General features: G+C 34.7%; 1 protein-coding gene across 7 annotated transcripts in view; it reads right to left on the bottom strand.

Moving 5' to 3' along the window:
* The window catches only part of LOC124949957 (syntaxin-1A), a 40990-nt gene extending 21068 nt beyond the window's left edge, over window positions 1–19922 (bottom strand). For 5 of the 7 annotated variants that reach the window (XM_047495898.1, XM_047495895.1, XM_047495893.1 and 2 more), the window contains exons 1-8: window positions 19685–19922; window positions 16154–16240; window positions 11421–11520; window positions 3261–3335; window positions 2938–3120; window positions 2474–2547; window positions 2131–2268; window positions 1906–2016 (exon numbers count right to left, since the gene is read on the bottom strand). In XM_047495898.1, coding sequence (XP_047351854.1) covers window positions 1906–2016; window positions 2131–2268; window positions 2474–2547; window positions 2938–3120; window positions 3261–3335; window positions 11421–11520; window positions 16154–16240; window positions 19685–19717 — 801 coding nt within the window. In that variant the 5' untranslated portion in view covers window positions 19718–19922. Of the gene's footprint in view, window positions 1–1349; window positions 1360–1442; window positions 1803–1905; window positions 2017–2130; window positions 2269–2473; window positions 2548–2937; window positions 3121–3260; window positions 3336–11420; window positions 11521–16153; window positions 16241–19684 lie in introns of those variants that run through there. The other 2 variants (XR_007101233.1, XM_047495897.1) reach the window with 2 other exon arrangements.
* Window positions 19923–19974: the final 52 nt, after the last annotated feature.

Here is a 19974-nt window from a genome sequence, read left to right as displayed (position 1 = left end):
TCAACATTATGCCAGGACAGGGGTGGGCTGCAACTGGCGGCTCGCGAGCCGCATGTAATTCTTTCTCCTAATTGTCTGTTTTTTTACTAAGACAGAAAGAAACGATTCTAACTATTTGACACTTCCGTGCCTTGTGAGTTGCACGGCTTTTATTTTTAACAAGATACACGGATCGGTGGCTAATGGATTTAAGTAATAGATGAAACGGATTGATTGATGGTGAGGACCGTGCGGCTTGCAGCAGAGAAGAAGTTGCCCACCCCTGATGTAGGGGTTATAATTTCGCGATATACGAACCATAGAGGGATTCCTTTTTGCTCTCGTTTTTCGTTCGTCTGTTGCTGCACATCCTTGATGTATGAACGTCGTCGGAGAAGAAGAACTATCTCGTATTAATGTAACTTCTTCCAGTTCGTAAAAAAGTGGACAGATGTGTTCTGACGACGTTCAAAAGTAATCTTTTCGTTAGAACGTTTTTACCTTACGAGCTTGCTTTGACGTTCTCTTCGTCTTCGACGGCTCGATTCAGACTAACTGAAGGTAAAATCTTCGTTTCGATCACCTTTACTCACGAAGAACGCATCCAAAATATTAGGATCCAACGCGAGATGAATAGCGCTTCGATGACGTAATCAATTGTAAACAAAACTTTGCCACCTTGACGTGACTGGGATGAAATAATATCGTTTGCATGTATAATACACGCATACGCACACATACTAATATTATGAAAATATATATAACATCCGAATGATATACCAACAATATCCGTGTGTGTAAGTATATGCACAAAATACGTAACCGAATATCGCGACGACACACGTAACTATATATCGCCTAACTAACGTATACTATATGTTGTTTTTTTTTACATATATGTATGTATATATGTATATGAATATGGTAAAAACACATAATCATAGTGGACACATAGAGAGATTTATCTCAGATTATAAAGGGATATTATATAGACGTTGTGTTAATTGATTAATACAAAACAAAATTTTCGTACAAGTGGATGAAAACAACGAGTAAGTATAAACGCGTGTTTAGGTGTATATATAAATATAAATATATTTATATATATTTATATATGTACGCACGCACTAAACAATCACGTATAGAACGCAATTAGTTTGACAGCGCAGTTTAGTATGTATATATAGTATATAGTATGAGAGTATAGACAGAGCGTTTCATGGACAGAGGCACAATTAGCACACCTATGTTCGACAGGATAGAGCGAAACAGTTAGAGATACACACAGACAGTATATAGTATATATGTATATATATATAATATAATATATTATATAATGCGCGTGTATATATGTACACATATGTACATACATTGACTGTACTGTTATGTAGTAGTAGTAGTAGTAGTAGTAGTAGTAATAGTAGTAGTAGTAGTAGTAGTAGTAGTAGTAGTAGTAGTAGTAGTAGTAGTAGAGTAGTAGTAGTAGTAGAGTAGTAGTAGTAGTAGTAGTAGAGTAGTAGTAGTAGTAGTAGTAAGAATATTTGTCATGTCATCAGCGATACATATAGAGAAAAACACAAGAAAGCGTCATAGTCCTTGGATAATTTGCGTCGTGGGTAGGAGGTATCTTGTATAAGAGAGTGAGCGATATATATATATATATTATTAACAAAAAAGCGAAGGTGCATGAAGAACGAGGGAAGGGAGAGCGAGGTACGTATAAAAATTATCAAACGCAGGTCAAATCAAAAAAGAGATGGAAGAGTGGGGAGAGGAGAGAGGCATCAGAAGAAAAACGGTATTGAGAGATAGAAACAAAAAAACTATGGGAAGAGAATAATGAACACATAATAATATAATAGTAATAATAATAATAATAATAATAGTATCGTCATTGGTCCAGTATAACATTTTAACATGACTTACCCGTCGAGCTTTGCTTTGATACTTGAGTGCTTTTTTGGTGTCCTGCGTGGCCGTTTGGACATAATCGACCGCATGTTCCACGTGATATTCTATACGATCTATCATCTCACCCTGTATAACATAACGACGAATTCGATTTGGATTAATTACGAATAAAATATGTAGATGTTTTTTTAAAAAAAAAAAAAAAAAGAATGGTCAAAGAAATGATGTTTAAGAACATACCTGACTTTCTACCAGCATAGCCATGTCCATAAACATGTCATGCAATTCCCTGATCGAATTTTCGAGTTTTATAATATCAGCATGACGTGCCTCGATATCCGCAAGGGTTTGTTTCGCTTGTTGCGTTTCCATGATGATCTGAAGATATTTTTGAAAAGAAGAAAGAAAAACTGAAGAAGCTGATTTATCGCCGACGATACTGCTTCAACGATACTTCCTCCAATAATTATTATAATTATATTCGTGCTAAACGAAATTTCTTGGAATTTTACTTTTGGACTAATATAAGACTACATATATAGAGAAGGGGAATGATATCATCGATAAATTTCTAGGAACATACCCCTTGCGTGAAGACTGCTGGATTTCCTTGTTCCAACATTTCTTCGAGTTCATCGTTAGTGGTCGTCCTCCCCGCTAAAAATGGAAGCCTTTATTGGTCGATGAAAAGAGGGTTGAAAGGAGGGCCAAGTAGAGCTTGCTCTTTCAACGAAAAAAAAAAAAAAAAAAGAAAAAAAGGAAAAAAAAAAATAAAAAAAAATGTGTGCCTGTAATAAACGGCACTCGTAGCAAGTACATATGTGTATAAATAGATTTTTTTTTTTTTTTTTTATTATTATTATTTTTTTATTCTATTCTTTTATTATTATATTCGACTGAAAAAAGTTAAAGAGTAACGATCTCAAAAGAAAAAGCCCAAATGATCCAACATGAAATGGTTTATACAGAGACACATATGTCACGTGTAATCGATATTATCGATCACGTTGCGTTCATGCGATTACTCATCGCGATTTTCTTACTTACTGATTTCAAGCTGTCGTTGTATTCTTCCCTTACACCGTTCTCTATAATCGGTTTGTGTTCGATTGTATTCCGACATCACCTCTACGAACTTCCTAGACAATGTTGAATGTTGAGTCTTGCGTATCCTCAGATCCGCCGACGATTTGTTCGTGTGCTCTTCCTGCTCTATATTCTGTTCTATCACTAAATGCAAAAACATAGAAAAAAAAAAAAAAAAAAAAAAAGAAAAAAAAAGAAAAAAAAAGGAAGGAAAAGCACAAGAGATAAAAGGAATAACCTTTCGATAAGTTGAACAAACTTTGATCGATTTTCAAACGACTTACCTTTTAACTTAGCCCTGACTTTGTTAGCAGTTTTCTTGATGTCGGACATCAAGTCTTCCAACTCCATCTTGACCTCTACAAAAAAGAAAAAAAGAAAAAAAAAAAAAAAAGAAGAAAAAAGAAGAAAAAGAAGAAGGTTAACTCGTCGGTATTAAAAATTGTTGTCCTAAATTCCCATTAGACGCCCTTTTCATCTTATATTCTGTGTATATATATATATAGAAACGCATAGACGTATATTGTATTACTAAATATTAAACGGGAAGGAAAAGTTGTCAAAAGTATTTTCATATTGCCAGTGTTATTTAAAAGGTATTCGAGGAGCACTCGGAAGATCAAGTTTTAATATATCCTTTCGTGACCTCCTATATGCGTGGTATTCAACAACATAAAAATGCTCACACCTACGTACGCGATACATTTAGCTGACATTTCACTCCATTTATGTTTCATCAAACAAATATTCCAAATAGCATGATTATTACCCATGATGATTATCCCGATAGTTAATCCGAGTTCAAACAGTATTTTATCGAGTAACATATGTACATCGATTCTAACAAAAGATCTTTTTGTTAACGTATTTAGAAATTACAATACAATCTACTTATGTTTCGTACATAGATGCCATTAAGAATACAATTTGGTAACTTGCCAAATAGGAAAGATAAGAGAGCTCATTGTCAGAAATAAAAGGGCTTGGACAGTGGAAAGGATAGGATAAGATAAGAAGAGAAAATTGCTGGAGTCCACAGATTTATCGTAAAATTGTTATCCTACATGTTGTAGTATTCTTGTCGATCTTACTTTAAATTCAAATAATATTCAAATATCTTTAAGTAAAGATCTAACACATCATTATATTATTACATTCTTAAAAGAGTAGTATTTTGCTTTCAAATAGTTTCTTTGATGCGTGTCATCGTATAAACGAGCGAGTATCAACGAATAGAAAAATGTAGAAGCCTTAGCACAATGAAGCCTAGCCTAATCAGATTATCCTACCAGCAGACAGATACTTATGGATTATCTTCGAATACTTTAAAAATCTTTTGAAAAATATTGAAATATTTTATTGTCATTCAATTGTTTGTTATTTTAGAAAATTTAAAAGAGGAATAAATGAAAACTTATGAAATTATTATGTAGAGCTTTATCGAGCAGTAATATGATTGCTGAAAATGATAATATAATCATTGTTAATTCTTTCCTAGGCATATAAGCGCGTTGACGTGTATTAGAATAGAGAGAACTACGACAAATCGGGGGTCGTTTACATGAAACTAACCGAAAACTCCCACCTGCTAAGAGGGCAGCGAGCTCTTTCTCCTCCCATTTCCCTCTCTTTCTCCCACTACTCTCTCTCTCTCTCTCTCTCTCTCTCTCTCTCTCTGTCTAAGCAAGTCGAGAGGGTTAGGGTGGGTTTTAACCGCAACTGAATCCAGTGAACTGGAACCCGTGATGTCGACCTTGTCGTACTCTAGGCTACGTAAAGACGACAACTTATGAATAAAACTGATGAGGAATTGCCAATGGAAAGATGTCTAATCAATCGTAATTCCTCGATTAAACAATAGTTTCAAAGTTTGTTTGTTACGTTATATTGAAAAAAATCTATACTTGAAACAATCTGCTATTGTTATTTCTTACATTGATTTATTATATTTTCTTATTTCATCGCGATTATTCAAAACAGATTATAAATATATTGATAAAAGTTTTAACGAAAGTATTCGAATTTTTCTTCATGATGGATCGTAAAAGGGAGAAAGAAAAAAAAAGGGGAGAAAAAAAAAAAGAACAAAAAGATAAAAAAGAAGAAAAAGAAGGGATACTCATCGAAGTTGGGAAGATATTAGGAAACTTGGATTGATGCCAAACAATTAAGGGAGACAGAGATACCATTGTCATAGATACTATTCCTAGAATTATGGCGTAACAAACGAATGCTATATGACGAAAGACGAAGACGACGTAAAAGAAAGAGAACGAGGGTAGAAGTAGATCGTTCAAGCGTAAATAAACGTTGACTCCAGAAACTTTTAGTTATAGTTATACGAATCGTATATCGTGAATCATCTCTCCTTTCTCGTCTTATCGATTTGGCTTTTGTTTTTTTCAGAAAAACAATCGAAAAATTCGACTCGATTATTTACGTTTCTTATTATACGTACCAAACATAATATTACGATTTGGCCATTCGTCGTTCTAACAGTTACCTACGATAGAACGGAGACGTTCATTGGGATCATTAATCCTTATGGAGTTTCCCCCATGTGTAAGTAGTATTTTTTTCTTAAATTAAAACAAAAATAATCAATTTGGATTATTTTCGAGAATGATTATAAAGCGTCACTAAGTCCTTTAACCTTAAATCGAGTCTAAGCGTAATAATGGAAATTCTTATAGATGCGTTTCGTACGTGTTTATCAACTGGATTAGAAAAATTAGGTTAATGTCAAATGGAAACGTGCCAAGCTTACTTCTAGACATAAGTTATTTCGATAGTCGAAGACGAAATGTTCTGGACATACTTATGATTTGACGAAAACGAAGAAAAGTGGAAGTGAACGCTAAGAGGTTAACTCGTAAATATGTATGTAGTTAGAATCGAACGATATATTTATATCGTAAAATGACGGAAAGGAGAAACGAAGAAAGAAAGAAAGAGAAATAGTGAAAGATATATATATATATATATATTTTAATATATGTCGTGATATTATTTTTAGAAGAGCAGATTTTATTGAATCATTCCTTTACTTCAAATCGAAAAGGAAAACCAGCTTTAACGATTCAAATGCATTCTCGATTTGATCGTTCTCCTTCGCTTGCCAATTGGTTTCTTGAAAGAAATGACTTGTATACGAATAGATCGAGTGGAAATATTCTTGATGGTCCTCTAAAAGGAGATAAAAGAGGGAAGGGAGCCAAATAGAGATAAAGAATAAATCAGATTATCGTCAACACAGAGAGAAGGAGAATATTTTTAAAGATTTCCTTCTTTTATTACCCTTTCTCTTTCTTTCTCTTTCTATTTTTGATTTTGATTTGATGTGAATGAAGATAAAAATAATGGCATAAAGTTTTCTCATTTTGTGAAAAAAGAAAAAAAAAAAAAAGAAAAAATCCATCGGTTTTCTTTAACGTTCGTCTTTTGGTTATGCCATTTCAATAAAGTATCTCAATGAAATCCTATCTTAGGGAGTGTAGTCGATACGAATTTATAGTTTAACCCTCGTTCCGGTAACGCGACCCATTTAATCTGCCCTAGATAAGCTACCATCCTCAAATCCCCATCGCATACCCATCGACTATTCTATATTATGTACTTTACTGTTTCAACCTGTCTTATTAGTCCCAAGGGAAGAAAGGATCTCTCTTTCTCTTTCACATTTTGAAGATTAAAAGTTTCGGATCTTTTTTTAATGAAATATTCAATTACTTCTCGTACAGAAATAATTTAGTTCGTAGAATCGATCAAGTTAAGATTAGATCGATGGATCTACATGGAAAAGCATAAGATCTTTCTAACGGAATTTTATGAAAACGCTACCATAGAGATACGTCGCGTCATCGCCATTTATAGTTGTTAGCGGAAACGATGTTCGATAAGGAAGCCACATTGTTCGTGATCATGCACGCGTTATACTAAAGCTAACTGCCTGTTGCATCGAATACTGCTTTGCGCTCCTTCAGTGTTAGACACAAAGAGATATGTACATGTCTATGAAGTCTCTCCCTCTCCCTCTCTCTCTCTCTCTCTCTCTCTCCTCCTTCTCTCTTGTCCTTTCATGGAACATACGCAAGCATAGAAACGTCAATTACGATTGACGAGAACATTTGCTAGCTCTCTTTCGATTCGTCGAATTTAATAGCATCTGCATCAGCATCGGCATCAGCATCGACATCAACGACAGCAGTTATTTCTACGACTCGTTCTGAATAAATTTCCGTATTTCGCTAGGGAAGACAGATGTCAGAAGGCAGAGGCGTTTCCGTGGGAACGACAGATCGATCTTTGGTTCAATGCACGGTACGCATTCGTAACCCAGCTGTAGGAATAGGTACTAACATAAAACATGTCTAATAAATTAGTTTCTATAATTGAACTTCGATTTTCTCGAGAACGTGTACGTTTTGTGTAAGTGCATATTAGTTTCCACTTCTTCCTACGCTTTTATTCTCTCTATCTATCTTACTTTCTCTAACTCTTCCAATGTCTTCCATTCCTACCACGATGGGAATCCTTCCTCCTCTCGTCCATCCATTCTTTTTTTTCCAATTCTCTTTCCATTTCCCTTCCTCTTTCCACGATATCCAGAAGCAATTTCTGATTCCGTGATACAAATCTTTTCTCCACCCACGACTACTTTCTTCCGGTTCTTCGTTTTTTCCCTAGAGTCCTTTCTTTTACTTTCTTCGTCTTATCTTCTTTCTAAGCACCTCAAAGGTCAATTTCAATACTCTCAGAGTATGAGAAAGAGAGAGAGAGAGAGAGAGAAAGAGGGAGATCACGAAAGTACTCGGAAAGAACTAGGCCGATGAGCTTTTTCGATGATCTCGAGGAAAAAAAAAAAAAAAAAAAAAAGATAGAAAAGATAGATTGAACCGTGAAACGTATTTGATTTTTAATTAACGCACAAATGCATACAATTTATCTTGTGCATATCGAGAATTTTTTTTTTTTTTTTTTTTTTTTTTTTCTTCTTAATTATAACTTTAATCAATTCAAGGAAATTGCACAAATATAGGTAGAGAGAAATAAGTCATCAGAATGAAGGCGATAAAAAGTAGACTACATTTCTGTAGACTCCATTGGTAGTTTTATATTTTATGCTTACGCAGCGAAAGCTGCCCAGGCTACTCGTATAAACTGCAAAATTTTCTCGTTTACACCCTTCGAACGAATCAATCGAGTATCCACCTGACATAATTATTTTTCAGGGCCGATTAAAATACTCAATAACGTTTTAACAACGACAACGAAAGAAGAACGTGGTTGGTATTTGAATTGAATACATACGGTAGGACCTACCAGAGTTGCGGAGTGAAATCAATACCATCGGTTTACCACTGCTAAAAGCAGCAAGTCAATCAGATACGTTATACTATTATGCCTCGAATTCGGAGATAGTCAAGGTCCAATAAGTAACCTAACCTTCCTAAAAATCTGATAAATACTGTTAATGAGTTAATGGCAACATCTTTAGTAACATCGATGATTTATGCTCTTCGAACAATTCGGAATAATACAAAATTATTTCATTGTATCGAATTATTTCATTTTTACGTCACAAAAGAAGCTTTTAACTGTAATAATAATAATAATAATAATAATAATAATAATAATAATAATAATAATAATAATAATAATAATAATAATAATAATAATAATAATACTAATAGTAATAATAATCGTAATATAAAAGATTGTAATAAAAAAGTAAAGATCACAAAGATCATGGGATTTATTAGTATTGCACATCTTTACCGGAGGTGATCCGTGGACTTTTGATGAAACGCCCACTGCATTAATTAGTCCTTTTAGTAAACATGTCCTCCTACACTCATGCGTGATTTTGTTATCTACGCGCATGATTAAATTTTCCTTGTTGATTTTTGCATTATTAATAAACGCTTTCATTGTTTCCTTTCTTTCCTTCCCTTTCTCTCTCTCTTTTTTTTTTTTTTTTTTTTTTTTTTTTTAGAAATTCATATTATCAAAGACATCGAACAAAAATGAAATACATGAAATACAAAAATGAATACATATTGGAGGGAACGTATATATAAGAAAAGAGAGACAAAAGGAAGTGATAACGAACGGATAGAAAAAAAGAAACGATAGAACGCGATAGAAAGAATGAGTTGACTGGACTTTGCTTAGACTTCTACATCCATCAACGTCAACCTGTTGCAAATAACATCCACGCTTTTCTCTGTAATATAACTTTTTTCTTCTTCTATTTATTTATTTTTTTTTTTTATATCTAACAGGTTATATATTGCAAAATCTTGGAAAAAATCACCGAATAAAGTAGTCCATTACGTGTCTTACAATTAGACTAAACGTATTCGATCGAGAATGTTTACGTCATATAAGCAGCCTAAATCGATCATCGTATGTACACACGTGCGAACGTTTGGTACACACGACGCACGTAATCCAGAACTATATACCTAAGTATGCGATCGTACGTACGATCTATTTGTATATACAATAAGAATAAACATCATCCGATCTATGATTAATACTGAATACTAATAATACAGTACGTGTAATTATCTTATGCGTGTAATCGAACAATGGATAAATAGTAAAGCATATTTCGCTGCTTTATCACATACATACATTGAATGTATAACACTTCTATAGTTTTATGGAAAACGCAAGTGGCGTGAGAGTAATCGATTATCGAGCTACCGAGAGACAAATGCGACACGGTTTCCAGTTCACGTCATTAATATTACGTTCTTCGACGAGGAAAGAGAAAGAGAAAGAGAAAAAGAGAGAGAGAGAGAGAGCGAGAAAGAGATATATACCAGCCGGATGTTTTAAAAGGTACATTTCTAATATCCATACATTGGTACGAGGCTAAATTAATGTCATCTCGTACGCATGTGCGAGCAGGAAATAATCGAGAGAATACGAGAAAGAGAGAGAGAGAGAGAGAGTTCATGATATCATTTACTGTGTATATATAGTACACTTATACGATTATTTATCATAATGCGATAGCAAATAAAAGATAATATCCGTCTTTTTCTTTTATCTTTCTCTTCTCTTTTCTTTCCTTTTCTCAAAATAAAATCGATTATTTTAACTCGATATTACATTCGATTCTTTCGTTTGACGTATACCACCGTGACGTCCCTTTGATTGGAAGTAACGCTTCATTTTTGTCTCTCTTTCAATTCTTTTCTCCTCTGCTCCTCTCTCATCGTCGGCTCATAGAACGAACTATGCGGTATAATAAACGCAAGTGCCAGGCGTATATCTACACACAAAAGCTATGTACGTTGCTTCTGACGCTTCCTTTGACATAACTGGAGCTTAGCTGTGCCAGCATTAAAACTTGCCGAGTGGAAGAAGAAGGAGAGTGAAAGACAGAGCGAACGAGAGAGAGAGAGAGAGAGAGAGAGAGAGAGAGAGAGAGACAAAGTAAGAAGAAGGTCGTACACGGCATAGTTTTATTATATCTAGATAATAGATCACGTGTCTCCCGATGTATCCGCACTTGAATAATTACTTCCCCGATGAAAATTTGTTATCGTAATGTATACGAATCGTACTTAAAAGAATGGAGGATGAAGGGATAAGAAAAGTGAGAGAAAAGGAAAATAAATAATGGCACTTTTCTAGCCAACGTGAGAAACGGAACAGACGTGTTGGCTTTCCGAACAAAAAAAAAAAAAAAAAAAAAAAAAAAAAAAAAGAAAGAAAAAAGATGAAATCATTGCTTCGAAAGAAGGAACGTGAGAGAATATGAGAAAAAGAGAGAAAGAAAGGGAAAGAGAGAAAGAGGAAGGAAGAAAAAGAATTGTCGTGCGTGTGCGCGAGCGATGGTGTAGGTGTAGAGGATGATAAACCAACCCTAGCTGGCAGCTACAACGGCAACCAGGGCAAGGACGATTACCAACCCCCAGCCCCTGTTTCCGTCTCCCTCGTGGGACTGGCAAGCAACCGCCGACACCCTTCGCTCTATCTCTATCTTTCTCTCTCTCTTTCTCTCTGCTTTCGAACTTAACGGTTACCTCGCTCCGCTTCGCTATTGAATTCGGCTGCCGAGCTGAAGAATATCAAGGCTCATTTATCGCCTTTCACCACGAAAGCCATCGAGTCAAACGAGCGTTACTGCCTTTCTAGATTTCGTTTAACAAATCCTACCGTTGATTTTTTTTTTTTCTTGCTTTTTTTCCTCCCTTTTTCCCTCCTCCTCCCCCGTTTCCCCGTCTCTTTTCCTTATTTTCCTTCTTTCTTTTACCATAAAACGCGAGCATTACGAATCAAAGAAAGTTTCGAGGACGTATGAGTATGCGCTATACCCGTTGTTAGTATTCAATACATAACGTTTGTTTTTTCCTCTTTCAAACGTTTCTAACCATCCACCATTAGACTTATGTTCGAGTAGAGATATAAGAAGGATTTAGACTTACTCTCGTCCGTTTGTGGCGCCGATAAAATGGCGCTGTGTTTCTTCTTGACATCCTCGACATTCGTCTGGATTCTATCTATCATTTCACGTATCTCCTCCACCTAGAAGAAAATAAAAATAAAAATAAAAATAAAAGTGAGAAAAAAGAGAAAAAAGGAGCATGAAAGCAAAGAGACAATATAAGTTAGTACGATTAATGATAAAGTGAATGTTTCTTTCTTCTTCTTCTTTTTTCTTTCTTTCTTTCTTTCTTTCACTCGAGAAAAAAAAGAAAGAAAAAGTAAACAGCGAGCACGCTACAAGTGAACCCGATTTAATCGAGCTTTCTCGTGCACGTACACATGTATATACGTATATATTATGCATATACATATGTAACGTGCTTTCCGGATTGAAGCATGCATCACGTCACACTCGAGGAATAATAGTTGGCACTAGTGGAAAAAAGAGAGAAAGAGAGAGAGAGAGACAGGGAGAGAGTAGCGTCGCCAAGTCACGCTCGTAAAGGACTACAAGAGTCCGGGCAAGTAGTAAAAGCTACGTCTGATCGAACATACACGTGAGTATAGAAACCCGATATGTGTGAGAGGTCGGCTAGGAGAAATAAGAACACTCTGAAGCGGTTTAGCCTGTTGTAAGACGATTCAATGAAGCGTGTAACAACAATAACAATAACAACGATAATAATTCGTTAGATTGAAATTTTATGTAATTAAAAATCAGATAAATATTAAATACGACTAATTATTTGAACAATTGTTCGTTTGGTATATGAAATATCTTTACTATTCATTTCAATAATCGTTTCTTTGAAAAATTTATAAGGAATTTATATTTACAGCTCGAAATGAATTCATTTAGAAAACGGATATATAGGAACAATCATTGTCATCTCTCTCTCTCTCTCTCTCTCTTTCTCTTTCTCACACACACACACACACACACACATACACACATTGGCGTAGATAATATGCTATTTCAAGTTCTAGGGTAAGCCTCGTTAGTGTCAAAGTATATCACTAACTCAAAACTACTTCTGCGAGTGATCTCCTCAAGGCTGCCTACTCAAAGATGTCTGATGAAAGGACAGGGTTTGTTTAGATTCCATATATATCATATTCTCGTGTAAATGGTTCATTCCTTGGAATCATTATCCTGTGTCTTTTATCGTATAGATTAATTTATTAATATTATTTTACAAAGTTTTTTTTCTTTTTATAAATGTGACATTCGTTGTAAACGTTATACTCGTACTTTTAATGATTTTCTATGTATTTCCTTGTTTCTTGTTAAAAAAAAAAAAAAAAAAAAAAAAAAAAAAAAAAAAAAAAAAAAAAAAAAAAAAAAAGAAATACATGCTTGCAAAAAAAAAAAAAAAAAAAAAAAGAAAAGAAAAGAAAAGAAAGGCAAAAACGAAAGAAAGAAAAATCAGGACGAAAGAATGAAATTAAAGTGAAAATCCGTGAAGTATAAGAGCGTACACGCTGTGGGAAAATGTGCAATCGTGGAGTGAACGTTAAAAGGAACGTTCGAAACATGCGTCACGATCGGTGGTACGGATTAAGGACAATCCAGGGAGATTTTTCCCGTTATTCTTGAATAGGAAGGACTTTTGAAAGAAAGATACGGATGCGATAAAATACGTGTGTTCTTCCTCCTCTCTCTCTCTCTCTCTCTCTCTCTCTCTCTCTCTCTCTCTCTCTCTCTCTCTCTCTCGCAAGAGTAAAGTAAATCCGACGACGTAGAGCCGGCTTAAAACGAGAGGAAAGATCCGTTTGAAGAAGAGGATGCATATTAAGAGATAAACATCGAAGTACGATAATGATCTTACGAAAAGAGCGTTCCATTTGGAGAGATCAAGAAAGGAAAAAAAAATGAATAGACGAAGGGATGATGATGAGACCGAGTTTCGAGAGTATATAAAAGGTATGGATAAACTTTATAACGTTTGGAATCACGTACCATGATATCAAAATTTAAGGAACAGTTATGAAATATATTCTGAACACTCGTAACTAATGATATACAGCGTTGTACCTTAAAAATGTGGAACTCATTACCCTTTCTAGAGACTTTCTTTTTTCTCTCTCTCTCTCTCTCTCTCTTTTTTCTTTTTTTTTTTTTTTCTTTTTTTTTTTTTTTTATCAGTTTGTAAAACTACAAGCCTACAGCAAAATTATCCTCCTAATTATAAGTCTAAAAAGTCTTGAGAAAAAGTAATTGACTTTTAAAAATTATCGTTCCGTGCTGTATGTATCATTGATGGTGTACAAGTTAAACTTTCCATTCAGGCCGCTTGTACCAGGGGTAGTACACGCTGGCACATTTATTTAATGCCCTAAAAATATATAAAACTGATTGCAGCATTACGTGTACCAAGGATGGTACACGATGTAATAATTACTATATACAAGCTAATTACTTATGAATTGATGATATGATGAAATATTGTGTGATAATATATCAATCTTTACTTAAAACATTAAATAGCCTGAATGAAAGGTCGAACAAAAAGCGCCTCGGCACGGAACGTGTTAAAAAGGGTAGACAGAAAAGTACTACAGAGAGGAAGGGAAAAAAAAAAAAAAAAAAGGAAAGTTCATTAGAGCATTTGTGTTCTATATATAATATCTCGCTATAGTTACTCTCATCATTTTTTTTTTATATTTTCACAAATGTGTCCAGTTTTTAAATAAATCTTTTAATGACGATTGTCTATTCTAAATAATTCATATTTAATAAATGCTTAATTGTTTTTCTTAAACAAGAAAAAAAAAACGCGCGTACATTTAACTTATTCTGTTTTACGTTTAATCATTTTTCAACAAATACTGTAACACCATTTTTATCGATGTTTCAGTTTATATATATATATATATATATATATATATATATATTTTTTCTTTTTTCTATCCAACACGAACTATTTACCAATAGGGAGCTTTTTGTGTGGGAGTTCACCTCGCATATCGAGGACGTCGATATACGAGGTATCGAATATGACTCATGACAGGGCCACCCCTCCGAGTATATAATAAACGTGTTCGGTTCGTTGTCATAAGCTAACGGGACAGGAAAGGAGAAAAGTAAGATGATCGACAATGAAGAAGGGAGGTTGAATCGAGAAGAATGACGATATTTTATCAGGGACAATACACATATATGGAGAAGAAAGAAGAAAAGGGAGAAGAAGAAGGAAAAAAAGAGAAAAAAGAAAAAGAAGTAGAAGAAGAAGAAGAAGAAGAAGAAGAAGAAGAAGGTGAACATTGTCCTCGTTAAAAGTCCAAGACCGATAGCTAGTTCGTTCGAGCTGTGCACGGTCTCGTGAATTCTCTCTTCTCTTCGATACTGGTTTAACCTACTTTCGAACGCCGAATCGCGCCATCGAATCGCACCGTCGTTGTCGTCGTCGTCGTCGTCGTCGTCGTCATCGGAAATAAAACGACAAGCGGCACAAAACGGGAAACGAGGAAAACCGGAAGATACGAAGGTGTATATATATATATATATATATATATATATATATATATAATGGACCAAAAGTTTCTAGGTAATTTTTAAAAATCAATTACTTCTTTTCGTAACTTTTTAGGCTTATAATTAGGAGTGTAATTTTAGAAGTTGGGCTTACAGTTTTCCAAACTGATAAAAAAAAAAAAAGGAAGAAAAAAAAAATGAACTTGCAAAGTCTCGAAAAAAAAAAGTAAATCATTTGAAAACTTTTGGCTCGCTCTTTATATTATAACGTTAAATTAAAAGAATAAAAGAGAAGAATAAAAGAAAAGAATAAAATTGAAGAAATGAGAATCATTAACTTTATGACGATTAAATGGGATAGAAAAACTATTAAGAAGACGATAAAAATGTTAAGAATTAAAGAAATAGGAAGGAGGGAAATAAGAAATTGTTTGGAACATTTTAAAATAGCGTATAAATGGAATAGAATAAGCGTTAGAGTTTTCAAAAGTTTAACAAGTCAGCATGGAGAAAAGAAGAATTGGGAACAGTAACGTGCAAAACTTTTTGACAAGCTAACAAAATTTTCAGTTCGAATCGTTAAAAGGATAGCACCGGAATATAACGTTCGTTCCAATCACGATTTCTTTTATAAATTAGTCTAGCAATTCATTGCGGATTATCTAATTCAACTTAGTTTTCCCTCGTTCGATCAGTTCTTCGTCACATCACGAGGACGACTAATCTGATTGATTTTAATCCGAACTTATATACTATATATAAGTTCGAATCTTAATCTAGATTCCTTAAACTTTGTAGATAATCGAATTCAATTTCTTTTTAATTTAAATTCATCGGGAGATTGATTACTAGAATTCTCAAAGTGAAAAATAATTATTTCATTTGTTTTAAACGGGCAATTGCGTTATCATCGAACGATTACTAATATTTTTAATTTCTCAATGAGAGATCGCATTATTGAAAAATATTTATATTGAATTTTACGAATTCAAAGGAAATCATTGAGAACGATTGGTGTATACTGAAACATGTATAGGGAAAAAAAAAAAAAAAAAAAAAAAAGAAAAAGAAGAAAGAAAAAAAAATAAAAGAAAAAATAGATAGGAAATATGAAGAAAAAGGAGAATAATTCCATTAGATGAATGAGGGCTTATAGAAAGAAAGCTCTCAATGTCGTCGATCTCTATGATCGATCTATGAACCTTATCTTACGAGAATACTTATTAATAAGAAATGAAAGCGAAAGCTTAAACTCACCTCCGCAAAAAACTCCGTCATGAAGTCATCCGGCCCGCCGACGTTGACGGACACCTCGTCCGCCACGTCATCGTCGTCCGACTGGGCCTGTAATAAATAAAAATAACACTTATCGAATAATTGTCGAGATAAAAGGGAAAGAAAGGAAGGCAAAAAAAAACATAAAAAAAAAAAAAAATAGAAGAAGAAGAAGGAAGCAAAGGAGATAAAAAAAGAAGATGAATATAGAATGATCGATAGAACAATATATCGGGAAGTTACGACGATAACTTTTAGTGTCAACGATTCTCACGCATGCTGGCCCCTATCGATTTTTCTTTTCTCTTTCGTTTTAACGTTAGAAGCTTACGAAAGCTTTTCCCGAGGTCAAGAGGTTTTTTTATTCTTCTTTACGGTTATGTGATTGGCGATTTTGAAGGGTCTCGTTGTCCTCGTCATTATCCTCCGTCCTCGTTCCTCTCTAATCGTATGGTTCAAGCTCCCACGTATTCGAACGCACAGTGCGTGCCATTCTCTCATCCCCGATAAGACTTCCTTCCTCTCTGGTGTAACACGACGTAATCGTATTATCGTTCGACGAGCCGCGATCTTGACCCGTCGCTAAACTAACGGCCTTCGCCGTTAGCGAGAATTGAGGAGTAATCATAGAAAATCGTGAGAACGATAATCACCAAACGGTTAGGACAGAGTTATTTCATCGTCCCAATTAACGAACGACACATTGCTTTTTCTTTTTTCTTATTTCATTTTCTTTCTCATCCAATCAACGTTCTAATGATCAATATAATAGACAAAAATTCATTCGGAAATATATCATATAGAGAAGTAACTTTCAAAGATGAATCTATTGGGAACTTAATGAAATTTATATTTCATTTTCATCGACTAATTCCTTGAGCTTTGATCGATACTATATTTGCATACAATCAAAAGTCATTTTTAGACATCAGACGTGTTAATACAGTCTAATAAAGGGGGTCGGTAAGGCGGCCGCCGACCACTACGGCGATCGATACTTCTCGCCTGTAGACACCAGGCAAAATCTGCGCGCGAAAATTCATTCGGGCCATTAAAAAATGCTCGCTTATATCAATAAGTTAGAATTGGACGTTGGATAACAATCGATAGTGATTAATATACCACGATCGTATTGTGTGATATGAAAAGGAAGACTGAAAGAGGATAAAAAGCATGGGAGGTAGATAGACAGATAGATGGAGAGAGAGAGAGGGAGAGAGAGAGAGAGAGAGAGAGAGAGAGAGAGAGAGAGAGAGAGAGAGAGAGAGAGAGAGAGAGAGAGAGAGGATAACGTTTAAATTCATCTAGCGAAGGATTATCGGACCGACCGAGATGGAAGAACTTTTAAATTAGTCAAGCAAAAAAGTATACGATGCAAAGACAGATTGGGAGAGAGGAAGAGAAAGAGAGAGAGAGAGAGAGAGAGAGAGAGAGAGAGAAAAGTGATAAAGGAGAGAAGAGAGTAAGAGGAACTTGTTGCGTGTTGATACCGTATTAACTAACTTATATAGACACATACGCACACAAGGCCACACACATAAATACACACACACACATCATTTATCGCATAAATTATATCAGAGCTATTGAATCGTGCAAACTTTCCCAAAATGAAATTTATTCTGAATGAAATTTATTCAAAATTAGATTTTGTTCTATAACGTTTCCCCTTAACTTTTTCTATACGAAGATACTTTTTGAACTTATATCGATAGTTATAGATACATAACTTCTTTTATATTCCGAGTAGAGAAATTCTCTAATGAAAAGACGACGTATGCGCATTTGAAACGATGTTAGTTATACTTATCGTTAGTTTGAAGATTCACGACTATCATCGAAATGATTAACAATCGTTCATATATATGTACATATGTACGTATGTATTTGCATGTCATGGATATATATATATATATATATATATATATATATATGCATTAATATCATAATAAAACAATAGCAATTAGGGATTAACATTCGTTAGAAGTAAGAAAAATTCATTTCTTGAAAAAGATAACGTCTTATCGAATTTTGTCGAATTAAAATAAGAAAAATGCAATAATGTCTGATAATAATTTTTGATTATGTTAATTGAGAGTTAATTCATGCTACTTTATCGATATGAAATTTTAAATATCGTGCCTGAAGGAGTGAAGGAAAACATAAATGTGAATTCCATGTGATCCTTTTAGAGTTTCTCTCTCTCTCTCTTTTACTTATTGTTTTTAGAGGAAGCGAAAGAGAGAGAGAGAGAGAGAGAGAGAGTTACGTACGTACTATAGTACCGTGCTTCGATTCCGTCACTCTGACGCAAACGCATCCTTTACGCAGCTACCAATGAATGACGGAATCGAAGATATATAATCATTGTGTCGATTTTCTCTCTCTCTCTCTCTCTCTCTTTCTCTCTCTCTCTCCGTTCTCTTTGAAATTCTCATATGTAATCATAAATTATGAATCATTCTTCAACAAAGAACAAATGACTCGAATTGAAATTGATTCTTTTGATATCATGAAAAGCACGAGTTCCTTTAACGAACGATAAGATAAAGATCTTTCCATTTCTTTTTTTTTTTTTTTTCCCACTTTTTTTTTTTTTTTTTTTTTTTTTTCTTTTCCTATTTCCATTTTTTTCCTAAAGATCAAATATATCGGAGAAAACTAAACCGATGGATATTTTTAGAGGAAAGAAAGAAAGAAAGAAAGAAAAGTCGAAAAATCGATTAACTCGAATACAATTAAAAAGAGTTTAAAGAAAAGTTTCATTGAAGTGTAACGAGTGAAAATCCCTTTGAAAGAGGTTAAGAAAAATAATCATTGTGACAGTTCGATAGAGTATCCATGTTACTGATGTTTGATAATATAATACTTGATGATATCGGGCGTATTCGTAAAAGGAAAAGAATTGCAAGGATAGAACGAACTGTCAGAATCACGTCGTCATCGTCATCGTCATAATAATCCCAATCGTCATTGTCGTCGGAGTCTATGACTCGCCGTAAGCGGAAACGCCTGTTTCGGCTAGTGCCAAAGGCGTACGCCGGCCTAGAATGAGAGAGAGAGAGAGAGAGAGAGAGAGAGAGATGCGTGTTCGATGACAGATCCACCGTGCCAAGAAAAAGGCGAGAAAAGAGGACAGAATAAGAGAAGGGGGATGAATTTTATAGGATATTTAAAAAAGATTAAAGAAAAAAGGAAAATTATGACACGAACAAAAAGAAAAAAAATTTAATTGACTTTCTCTCTCTCCTTCTCTCTCTCTCTCTCTCTCTCTCTCTCTTTTGCCTTTTTTCTTATTCGTTAGGTTTCACTCTTTCTTTTCCTTTCTCTCTGTCTCTCTCTCTCTCTCTCTTCCTCTTTCTCTGTATTTCTTTCTCTCTCTCTCTGTCTCTCTCTCTTTCTCTCTCTCTCTCTCTCTCTCTCTCTCTCTCTTTTACTCTCTTTCTTTTTCTTTTTCTCTCTTTTAAGAATACTTCTCATCGTATATATCTAGATATGAACGAACACACTCACCGCGACTAAAGCTGCTAATCTATCCTTGGTCATGCTGATGGGTGACGAGGCGTTGCGAGTCAACGGATGTACGGTGCAATTAACCTAGCGGGTAATCCCATTCACGATTTCATCCATGTACGACGAGCACGGCCACTAAAAACTAAAGGAAACGGACGCACTAGTCGCGAGAGACACGATCGCAAAATCGATACACTCGCGAACTCGCCTGCTTCTGCAGTGCCGTCCAGTGACGTGCGCTTGCGTCGATTACGTCAGCACGTGACAGGAACGTACTCAGGATAATGGGT

This window comes from Vespa velutina, chromosome 6 (genome assembly GCF_912470025.1).
Source record: "Vespa velutina chromosome 6, iVesVel2.1, whole genome shotgun sequence".
In the NCBI taxonomy this organism is placed as follows: domain Eukaryota; kingdom Metazoa; phylum Arthropoda; class Insecta; order Hymenoptera; family Vespidae; genus Vespa; species Vespa velutina.
The sequence above is the reverse complement of the archived record's forward strand: the minus strand, read 5'-3'. Positions and strand labels throughout refer to the sequence as shown.